This window comes from Malus sylvestris, chromosome 15 (genome assembly GCF_916048215.2).
Source record: "Malus sylvestris chromosome 15, drMalSylv7.2, whole genome shotgun sequence".
NCBI classification, from domain to species: Eukaryota; Viridiplantae; Streptophyta; class Magnoliopsida; order Rosales; family Rosaceae; genus Malus; species Malus sylvestris.
The window spans coordinates 41,875,380-41,887,454 of NC_062274.1; the positions used below are offsets into that span (position 1 = coordinate 41,875,380).

The window sequence follows — 12,075 nt, forward strand, 5'->3', positions numbered from 1 at the left end:
TCATTAAAAACCAAAAAGAGAAAGAGAAAAACAAGGTTAGCATAATTGTAATATTGTAGGGTTTATTGTAACATGTTGATAATACTTATATAAAACTCAGTTGCTAGCTGTAAGATGATTGATTGATCCAATCAACGATGATCGATACAATGTCCCAAAGAAAGGTAATATTTATCAGAATATTTTTTTTTTCATTTCATGAACATTATTCTAACATTCAAAAAAACTTGATCAATAAAGAAATCATAGCATTGAGGGGGACATGGACACTGAGGAATGCTCAGTGTGGTAATGGATAATCAATGCATGAACCAGACATGCCTCTCATATCTTGTCCATTTTTTAAATACGAAATCTGCTGGAAAATTACTGAATGCTTCAAATTTTATATATACAGATTTCTAGAGGAAATAATATTGCCACGAACATCGTACCTTACTACTCCATGCTTAAAGGTTCCTCTCCCTTCTAATTTCTTATAATTTTCTTCAATTCTTTTTGGGATGTGATATCCACACACCCCTTTTTACTTCTCTCACACCATTTTAATTTTCGACCCTCGGATCGGATGAATTGAAGAAGATCAAAGGACAAAAATTAACAAAGGATGTGAAAGAAGTAAAAATGAGTCTGTGGATAGCACACCCCTTCTTTTTTCCTTCCTCTATAACTTTTCCAATTAATCTAGCATTTTAAAGCCAATTATTATAGAAGGAGATCTGAGCAGTAAATAACCCTTTTGTTAGAACACAATTTAAGATTCTTGACCTATGCCTTATTAGATTAAAAAAGATTATATTTATAATATAATAGAGAGATTAACAATGGATCCGCATGCATCTTTACTATTTAAACTTTCAAGATCAACAAATGAGCTGGAGATAATAGTACAGAAAAACTTATTGATTTAAGTTAATTTTTATCCACTATTACTATTTTTTTACAAAATGGTATTCTAATCTACTATAAACAGCTAAAAGTGAGATTTAAACTTGAATAAAAAAAAATGTAGCACATTATTAAGTATTAACTTTAACCAACTTAGTTACGCTTAAATCTGTTTATTATTACTCAATTTAACGGGAACAACGTCTGTATAGTGAATAACAATCTACCAAGCGGGCGTATACCATGGTAGATGAACTATTGCCTTCAATTGATGCTTAGATGATGCATTCAAAATTTTGAGAAGTTTCACTTATTTTCTATGAGAGCAAGTCCACTGGAGGACTTTTTGCCCAACACCCAGCCGAAAAAATAGGCCAGGACCCAATGAATTTGCTCTAGCCGACCCAATTGACTGGCACCCAGCCCATGCCAGTCTCTAGCCCAGCCCATTTTTTACTGACCAAGGGACTGGCCTGTTTGTTTTTTTGCACTAGCGCGTGGCCTTCACGCTCGCGTGGGCGCGAGTAGGAAACAAGAAATCAGGCGGCGGGGCCCGCGCGCAGGCGCACTCAGACCACAACCCGGGCTTGGCAACGTGGCCCACTTGTAGCCGTTGGATTTCCAACGGCTAGTTATTCTAGACCGTTGGATTTTCAACGGTAAAAAAAAATTGAATTTCACTTTTAAACTGGACCGTCCAATCATAGATCAACGGTCCATGCTTTTTCTCCCAATAAATTAAGAATTCACTTTTAAAAAATACAGAAACTTTTTAATAAATTTTAGATATTATTATTATTATTATTATTTTATTTTTTATAAATTCAGAAATGAAAAATAAAATTATTATTTTATAATTAAAAAAATAATATTTTAATAAAATGGACTAGGCTATTTTTTGTTAGGGGTGGAGATGCTTTGGCCTATTACTGTTCAATGGAGTCTATTATTGTTCACTTAAGTGGATAAATGCGCTAGGTGCTGACATAAAGTCCTTAGGGTTGGACTTGCTCTGAGATGTTTATGGGCTCGAACCCCTCCACTACGCAGGCAGTACTTCAGTCTTGAACAAAAAAAAAAAAATTTCATTGGGATTCATCCAAAGAAAATTTGACTGGAAACTAGAAGTCTAGATTTTAGTGGTCAAATTAAGAAAGAACAAAAACCTAGAGATAATAATATATATGCATATAATATTTCAATCTCTTCCAACAGTGGGTCAGAAATTGAGCCCCCCCAAAAAGGAAACCAAGAGAAGAAAATTAGCAAATTTAATTAATATTAATATTGTAGTGATAGGGACATAACCTACTCCAAGACATAAATAAACAACAAAATAATGAAGTAAGCATAAACTCTCTTATTAGCTCTACCTCTATCATTTTCCCGAAAAAAAAACTCTACCTCAATCATCTCTTCCCCAAATCCCCACCATTAATGAAACCAGAGTAGCAGCATATTTGTTAGGTCAGGGCTGATGCAGTCCCTCCCCATCCACTGGGTTTTTCATTTTTTTAACCTAAACAACGTAAAAAGATTGGTCAAGGATTATAAAAATTTAAAACCCTAAAAATGTTAGCAAACGGTGCCTTTTTAGCTTGTTGGGACGCTCTTTTCCGACATGCATGTGGGAGTTGTTAGCAAAATTAACCTAGAAAGATATTTGAATCTGGGGAGGAGTATTAATATTATTACCCTTGTGAACTAAGATAACGAAAGTAAAGAAAAGACCATACTATATTACCCTAGAAAGATATTTGAATCTGGGGAGAGGATAATTCAGCTTTTGTTATTTTACTTTTTCATCTACCAGTTTGGTAATATTAAACGATAGGTGATTATAATTTTTTTTACGATACAGTCCAAAGAAATCGGACTTTTAAAATTTATGAGTTTTATTATTCTTTACTTGTAAGTGAGAGGTTTTAGATTCAATTCTTGCTAAAAACGAAGTTGAACCTTATTATTGCAAGTTCATGGTGAGACTTAGCTTAGTCCCCCACTCCCATAATGCGGATATATCGTTTGTTAAAATAAAATAAAAGGATAGAGAGAAAGTTCTTATGGTTTTTTTTGGTTCATTCTATATTGGGATGCAACAGAGATTGTGGATCCAGCAAGCATGAAAAGTTGAAAGAATTTAGCGCCGAGACAAGAACCCTCCTCCCCCACCCAACACCCCCACATGATGTCCTAATTTTGTATAAATAATACTGTAATCCTCCTAAATATTATCCTACTGGATGAGGACTGCACATGGCTGCTTAGCACTAGATTAATAATTAAAATGTGTGTTGGATAATCAACTAATATTAACTCATTGATTTTGAGCACTCTCCTTCACCCTTTAGTGTAAATAATATCACATGTATTCAAACACTTATAACTTTACGGAATGATTTTTGAACTCCTTTATTTTATTCTAGTCATTTAATTGAATAAATAAGGAAAATTAACAAACATAATTAAGGACAACAGTGCTAAAGATGAAGAGGGGAGTACGGAAACGCTCTCCTAACTTTATACAAGTAGTATTGTTTGGTTCTTGGTATGCAACAAGTGATTTCTTGTCGTTGTAATTAACATAAATAAAATTTAAATACACATGTAAAACTTTGATTTACAGGCAAGAGAAAATGAATGAACAAAGTAGTTTCATTCTAACGGTAAAGATATGCTCAATTAGAAAATGCATAAAGTGTTCTGAATAAAATTAGGAGGCCTCTCTTCTATGGGTGGGTACAATTTGGTTTAGTGCGATTCTGGAGTAAGAACCAAAATGAAGCCAAACCATACGGTTTTGGTTCGATTCGATTTCAAACGGTTTTAGCTTATGTTTGTGTCTCACTTGTAGGGCCATTAAAAAATTGGCATTAATACAAGTATTCAACATTGAAACAAACTCAAAGTTCAACCTTAAAATACCTTATGACATTAGTACAACCCGAAAAAAAAAATGGTTATGCAATTCAAGAAAACAATTTTGCTGTTTCAAGTCACTACTTTAAATCGTTCAATCCATTCTTGGTCTCTTTCCTTTTGGAGGCCATCTCCAACCGAAGGGTCCAGAGGGCCAGAGGATCGAAAATTGCCCGAAAACCATCTCCAACCAAGGGCTAGGCCAAAGGGCTCGTGGGCCCCACGGAATCTGAAAAGCGCCAACCGGCTGGCCCAATCCAGCCAGCCAGCCCCGGGCTGGGCCAAAATTTTGATTAATCATGTCGGATATAACCGACAGTAATAGTACTTATTCTTGTCAGATATAACCAACAGGAATAGTTGCCAAAATTTGAAATTCAACGGCTAGTTACTGTTAGATTCAAATGTTTTTTTTTTGGGCCAAATTTTTGTTTATGAAATTTAAAAATTCCTTTTTTTTTTCCTAAGCCATTCATAAACACCTAAGCCATTCCTACATCATTTAAAATTTTAAATTTTGCCTTGGTTTATGAAATTTAAAAATTCCTTTTTTTTTCAAGCAATACCTAAGCCATTCCTACATCATTTCTCACATAATTTTCACCATTGCATACTATCTCACTTCATTCTATTTCAATTCTTCACATTATATTTTCTTACATCTTCCAATAATCTTTCCTTCAAATTTTTCAATAACATTAAATAACATTAAACAATATTAAACAACATTAAATAACATTAAACAACATAAAAAAACATTTAACAACATGAAACTTAAGCAACATTTTGAAAAACATTTAACAACATAAAACTTAAATTCCTACTCCATGCTATTTTTGGCCCAAAGATGTGCAACAAGATCTTGTTGTAGGTACTTGTTTGTGGCATGGGAACGTATCATTTTGTAACACCTCGTGTACTCATTTATAGAGATATTACCAGTTCTTGGATTGAAAGGTAAATCATGCCCATCATATATTTTTGCATGAGCCCTTCTCGACCTATTTGGATCCTCTTGGTCGTCATCAGACTCTCCATCAATATACCCATCTCGCCCATCATCCACAATCATATTGTGTAATATGATGCAAGACATCATGATGGAGTCTAAATTTTCTCTACTCCACCCCCTTGCCAGTTCGCTGATGATCTTCCACCGTACTTGTAGAATACTGAAAGCTCTCTCAACATATTTCCGGTATGCCTCTTGGTGTAAGGTAAACCACATTTCGACGTCATTCCTAGGGTTTGGAATTGCTTGGACAAGTGTCGCCCACTTTGGGTAGATGCCATATGCCAAGTAATACCCCATATTGTACTGACAACCGTTGATGTAGTAGTCAAGTTGAGGTGCTTTACCTTCCGTCAAGGTATTGAACAGAGGTGAACGCCCAAGAATTGTAATTTCATTTTGGGATCCAGGGACTCCAAAGAAAGCATGCCAAATCCATGTGTTATACAAGGCAACCGTATCTAATACAACAGTTGGCTTTCTTGACCTTCCGCAGAAGCCTCCTTGCCATTCGGTGAGACAGTTCTTCCAATCCCAATGCATGCAGTCTAATGACTCTATTATGCCCAGAAACCCAAGGTTTTCAACTTTGCGAAGGAGCCGATCCAGATCTTCTTGATTTGGCTCGCGAAGGTACTCATCTTTCTAAACCTGAACAATTGTGACACAAAATTGTTGAAGAGTTTCAAGGCATGTAGACTCAGACATTCCATGGGTTTCATCCATCGAATCAGCTGGGGAGCCATAGGCCATCATTCGGAGTGCAACGGTAACCTTCTGATGAGGTGAGAAACTAGGGCGGCCTACTTTGTCCCGCTTCTGTAGAAAGTATGGATTGACCTGTTGGACATCACAAAGTACACACTCGAAGACATGACGCCTCATCCGGAAGCGACGTCTAAAATTCTCTTCTGTGTACACCGAGTTAGGGTTGAAGTAGTTGTATTAGATTGGCATGTGTCATCACTCTGTTTCGTGGTTTGTAAGAGCGATCAGCAATAGAGCCACCCCATTCAGGTTGTTGTGCAATTGGCTAACACACCATGGCCACAGCCATGGCTGGTGCTATGTTTTGTGCATTACGCCATGCTTCATCTTCTTCATCAAACTCCTTATTTTCTCGTCTCATCTGCGCCTATTTTTCTTCCAATTTGGAATTGGATGAGGACCCCCAGTGAGAATCTGAAGAGGATCCAAAGTTGGAATTCATTGCAAACTTGAATTGAAAGATATTGAATTGAAAGAGATTGAATTAATATAGATTGAATTCAAAGTTGTGTAAATTATAACCCAATATCCACCCTATTTATAGCCCAAAAAACAATCAAATCCAACGGCTAGTTGACGTCACTTAGTCGTTGGATTTGAATTTAAGTTGTAGTTTTTAAATAATAAATTATGTTTGGCCCTCGGTTGGAGACGATTTTTTGTGATAAGGTTAAAGTGAGCCCTATGGCCCTTAGTTGGAGATAGAGGCAAATATGACATTGTACTATTCATTAAAATATTAATATCTTGGAGGATCAGAGGGTTAAAATGAGCCCTTTGGCTAGCCATCCGTTAGAGATGGCCTTACTCTCCAAAGGTTTAGGAGCCCCTTGAGATTGATAATGCAAGACTTGGAAAGACCTCAGATCTTGTGAGAGTGAAAGTGATGGATGAGAAGTCACTAAATCTTATGAATTAAAAGTTTGACATTGCCTTGGAACTTGTTGTGGTTGTGGATTAAGAGCAAGAAAGACGATGCTTGAATTCAAATTGGCCAACTCTACACAATACAAAATCATAACCAATATAAATTACGTACATTAGTTGTTATAGACTTTAAAAAGCCTACAAGAGTAACCAATTACACCGCAACACCAAATTGGGTATTAAATTAAATATTTTTTTATATATTGTGGTTTGATTTCAGTTCGGTTCCAGATGCTAAGAACTGAGACCAAACTGTTTATTCAGTTTGCGATTCAACTTTAAACCAAAATCATTTCAAAATCACAAACAACAAACTCTTCGGTACAGTTCAATTTAATTTCGATTTCGAATTCTGGTTTTAAGTGCCCACTCCTACTCTCACCACACCAAAAAAAATAAAAAAGCATAGAAAAAAAAAGACAAACACAAAAGCTAATCGGTGAGCAAACCATTGCTAGATCGGGGGAGGATTTTTTTTCATTTAAAAGAGCTTTAAGATGAGAGACTTTCATATGGGTGTATCATGTAATAGTCACATTCGAGCACATGTGGGTGGGAGCGTTGTGGTGGCACAGTGGCATTATGCATAGTGGAATACCCCCCATCTTCTCACGTTACTACTCATATTTGACATTTTCTGGTAAATGGGCGTGGCAATGAATTGGTCGGAAGGTCCATGTACGGAAAAGGTTGAGCAAGGACAAACTCATGTACAAATTGAAAAGACCATGGAATATATGCATATGAGAAAGTTCCTTACCAAATCGTCATGCACAATCAGATTGTCAATCTAGACTGTTGAACACGTAGAGTGTTTTGTTAATTAGTTATTTCCGATATTCAATTATCAATATGAATCGTTGAAAGTTACAACATAATATGTCAGATGATTCAACATAATAATTGGTATTTTGAACTAAGTTTCAAAAAAGTTGGGTTAGAAGTGAAAGCTACTTATGTTTTCGTTTATTAATGAAGAAAAAGTTTCACGAAATCAGGAACTAATTAGTATCTACCAATTTATGTTCACTCGATAAAAATTTGGGAGACGAATCCTTTGTCGAGCCCCGAAAAACGTTTGTCAAGATGCAGAGCAGTGAGCTAGTAGTAGTACGTTCCCATTCGTCTAATGTAACTGAAATTGAAGATAGGATTTTGTGGTACCAATTGGTCTACTTTTAAAAGGCCCTGACGATAACGATAAGTTGATGAGCATGAGGAGGTTGACAGACTGGGATCGAAACATTTGGTCTCATGATTGCGACAACGCAATAATGTAACGTGATGCAGAAGAATAACCCTACAATAATGTAAAGAAAAGGGGAAAGTGCAAAAACTCGTCTGAAATTTCATCTTCCATTTCATATACATGATGTATGTACAAGTTACAGTGTGATGATCCAAGCCTCGAAAACATGCTCTCACTCACACTCTCTCCGTCTCTCTCTCTCACTCAACCTCCGATCAGCTTTTGCTCACCGGGTTGACATTGTCGAAAGCACTTAAAACTAGTGAAAATTTACACTACCAAAAGAAAAGATGGCGTCTTTTAGACACTCGTATCACAAAATTTTCCGTCCATTCTGTTTTGAACGGCTTTGACAGCAGCAACTCTGGCAGCCGTGGCGGCTCTGTTTGCGGCCATGACTGCCTTGTTCACTTGTTCGTCGACTCGCCGAAGGTTAACAGCATTCTCCGCTGCTTTCCCAGCAGCCTGCAATTTAAATACCAACAAAAGAATGAGCGACGAATAAATTGAGTATATGCTAACCATGGAAGTGTAATATGTTTGCGTAATAGTTTGAATGAAACTATAAAATACCTGAACTGCTCGAACAACTGCATCGGTTAGCGGCAGAAGAGGGTGCTTAAGGGTGCCACCATCCCATATACCACATCTTGCATCGCCATTTCGAAAAGTGTAAACGCCATAGCCTAGCTTCCGGCCTTCGTGCCATGACCCCTCATAACAATGACCATTCGCAAAGTGGTAGACGCCGAATCCATGCATTTTGTCTCCGAAATATTCACCGGCATATCTATCTCCATTTCTGCAAACAGAACCGAATTCGTCAATTGAATTGCATCGCAGCAAGAAAATTCAACTAGCTCAAGTGAGATGAAAGAAGAATTTACTCATAAATGCACAATTAAGGAAACAAATCTCAAAAAGGTGGTCTACAAAATCAAATTCTTGACCATAAAATGTAAAAGAACAAAACAGAGATTTGGTCAGATGTATTAACACTAAGATACCCACAGACAACCAACCACACAACAACAACCAGATTTCACTGTTTCATTCACCATGAACAGTTCAACTATGGTAAAACCTAACATCTATCAAATTCAAATTTAAACCAACAAACCAAATCCAATTCGAAAGTTGTACAAAAAGATTGAATCTTTACTGCACTAGCAGTAAAAAGGAAAACAACCCAAATTTGGTAACCCAAAACCCAACTAATATCAAAAGATTTGAAATAAAAAACAATGGCGAAGACCCGTAAATTTTCAAAACCAAGAACCGAATAACTGACCGGAAATGGTAGCAACCGAGGCCGTGCTTGGCGCCATACTTGAATTCACCAACATAGCAGCTGCCATCGGAGCAGGTCTGCACTCCGACGCCGTGGCTCTGCCCATTGCACCACTCCCCTGCATACGAATCTCCCGCCGAGAATCTGTAAACCCCATAACCATGCCTCAGTCCCTGCCTGTATTGCCCCTTGTATCTGCTCCCTCTCGCCCAGCCCTCAATCCCGTAGCCGTCGTATCGGCCGTCGATCCAATCCCCCTCGTATCTGCCATTGACCAAGTAATTGTAGACCCCACTGCCATTGCACTCCCCCTTGTGAAATTCCCCCTCGTAGAAATCCCCATTGCTATAAAATTCGACCCCTTCCCTTATGATCTTCTTCTCCTTCCGGGTCTGGTTCGGGTTCGGGTCCGACCCGATGAACCACTGGACCGGCTTCGCACCTCCGTTGGTCTTGTAGAACCGGTGGAAGCAGCACCGCTTTGCATTCTCGTCCCAGGAATGCTTGAGGACGGAGACGCTGCGGTTGATCAGACCCTTGTTCTTGTTCGCCAAGAAAAGCGTGAAGGCGACGAAGACCAGCGCCAGGAGAAGGTTTTCGGAGGTCGGTATTTCTTCGCGGCGGAGGTAGAAGAAGAAGAAGAAGCCGGAGAAGCTGAAAAGGGTGAAGAGTGTGACGGCGGCCATCGCCAGGTGCTGGTGGTTGATCCGGGTCGACCCGGATTTCTGGTGGGTCGGTACGGGATTGTTATTCTTGGGTTTCTGCTCTTCTTCGTCGTAGTGGTGGTTTTCGTTGGCGGCAAAGACGTCCTCCTCCGTGACGGAGTTGAGGCTGTGAACGGAGGATCGAATCGTCGGCGACGACCGCAGCAGCGACGACTGGGTCCTCGTGAGCTTCGCGTGGCTTTTCTGACCGTCCATTTAGAAAACCAACTGATCGATTGATTCAACCCCAACCGTCCGATGATCGAATCTTTTTCACTTGTTTTTCTGGGTACTAAACCGACCTCCTGTACCGCGAGATTCTTATAACCAACGTCGCTGGTATTATCGAGCACACCGGCGACATCTCACGCGCAAAACACCCACGGCGCACGTTAACTTACCGCTGGACCCACCGCCGGCGCAATTTAGGACCAACTGAAAAACAACCAACTCCCCTGAAGATTCAAAACCGAGGAGAGAGAGAGAGAGAGAGAGAGTGTGTGTGTGTGTGTGTGTGTGAGTCTGGAGTTTTTGTCAGGGGAACTGGACCGGCTTCGAGCCTTTTGATTTTATTGATGCAGCATTGGGGAGAGAGAGGGAGTGAGTTTTAATCGACACCGTCAGATTCTCATCAGACGGTGGATCTTGATGATGAGGTCTGAGCCGTTGGATGGGATTGCGATAGCCCCGGTCTTGACGGGAAAGATGTGGTCGTCGGATCTTAGATTCGGCTTCGGCTCCTTTTCACTTTACTGTGCAGGCCGGCACGTGCCACCTCCACGTTACCGTCCTTCCGAGCAATGTTCACCTGTTACGCAGTTCCACGATGTTAAACTAGGCTGAAGAGATTTTTTCTTTAAAATTATATTAGTTAATCTATAGCAAAATGCTCCCATGGGAAAAATAGCAAAATATTTTATATTTAACCATGCAAATAAGCAATGCAAGTGGGGACCACCCTCCCGTATTTTTTTTTGGTAAAATTTGCTAAACAGTATCTAATTATTTGTCATCTTTCATACATGATGCAAAAAATATCACCAATAATATAATGTAAAATCAGCTAGAGAACGAGAACAAAGGCAATTTGCCCAACATGGGTGATCGAGGAGTATTTGTACGTGTTCAACGATCATTTCAAGGCGTATCCGATGAAGGCATTGTGCGTGAAACGCTTTTTGTTCTTAAAAAATACACAAAACTTTTCTTTTGACGCGCTAGTTCCTCTCTTACTATTCTTTATACAGAGAAGTAAAGATGGGGTAATTAATACCTACAATCTGTAAAACAACTAAGACATCACATATCAAAGTTAGTTAAGGATATTCACAGAGATGTTTATATTTCGAAACCGTGGCTAAGACGAGGACCCATAGTCGAAGGTCGAGTAGGTAAGTGCCTCGTATCAGCCAGCAAATTGCCATAAGAATACTAACCAAATCAATCAGGAAATAATAAAACAAGAAAAAAGGTCCAAATTAGCCAATTGGAAAGAGAGAAAAAATGATGCCCGCGAAAATCGTCATGTTTACTATGACTTGTGTTGCATTTTTGCATAAGTATACATGAAACTTAATGAATAATGAGTTTCGATTATATGCGTAACCAACGTAACGAACTTGACAGATATAAGAATGACTTGTCAAATATTGCATGAACCGGACAACAAATAAAACATGACGTCGAGAATTTGACCTAAATTTCTGCCTTATCAATAATTTCCCATATCTTGTCATATTTTCAAAGGAAAACTAATGAAAATGGCTTGAAAACTTTGAGTTTTAATGATAAGGACAAAATAAAGGGTAAAGTGAATAGTATCAGGATTGACTTTTTAGTGTAAAAATGTGGTTTTTCGTTAAAGTGAACAGTACCAGGTGCTTTTCGTTAAAGTTCCCTATTTTCAAACACATTTTCAAATTTTATAGCCGCATGCACGGCTGATCGTTTTTCTTGTTCCTTTTTCTACCAAGTGACAAGTGAAATAGAAAATTAGGTTTTCCTTTTTTTTTTTCAAAATTTGTAGGCTACCTGCACCACAAACAACACACAAAAGGTAATAACATCGAGAAATCTCATCTAATCAACTGTAAATGGCGTCATGCTAATTGCATGTACGGTTACGATGTAATCTCACATGAATTATATAATTATGTGTACGTATTGTCAAATTACTCTTGGTAAGGTGTAGTGGAAGAACAAGTGGATACTTAATAAGCCACATGTACATATTACTTGCTATATTTAAAGCCAATTAATTAATTCAATAAGTACTTTGTAACTTAAAAACGATAATGTTTTCGCTCTATCTGCACTA

The 12,075-nt window shown here is 38.3% G+C and overlaps 1 protein-coding gene across 1 annotated transcript; it reads right to left on the reverse strand.

Moving 5' to 3' along the window:
- Positions 1 to 7,851: 7,851 nt before the first annotated feature.
- On the reverse strand, positions 7,852 to 10,540 carry LOC126601269 (uncharacterized). The gene is made up of 3 exons (XM_050267952.1): positions 9,055 to 10,540; positions 8,337 to 8,565; positions 7,852 to 8,228 (listed from the first exon to the last, which is right to left on the reverse strand). The coding sequence occupies exons 1-3, from the start codon at positions 9,972 to 9,974 to the stop codon at positions 8,064 to 8,066; spliced, it is 1,314 nt and encodes a 437-aa protein (XP_050123909.1). The 5' UTR covers positions 9,975 to 10,540; the 3' UTR covers positions 7,852 to 8,063.
- Between the last annotated feature and the right edge of the window lie 1,535 nt (positions 10,541 to 12,075).

Bases quoted from the DNA above. Each gene is read 5' to 3' on its own strand.
- LOC126601269 (XM_050267952.1), bottom strand. From the start codon at position 9,974: ATGGACGGTCAGAAAAGCCACGCGAAGCTCACGAGGACCCAGTCGTCG. The intron at 8,566-9,054 runs GTCAGTTATTCG...TTCTGTTTGCAG, and splicing joins CTCGGTTGCTACCATTTCCG to AAATGGAGATAGATATGCCG. The intron at 8,229-8,336 runs GTATTTTATAGT...TTTAAATTGCAG, and splicing joins CAGTTGTTCGAGCAGTTCAG to GCTGCTGGGAAAGCAGCGGA.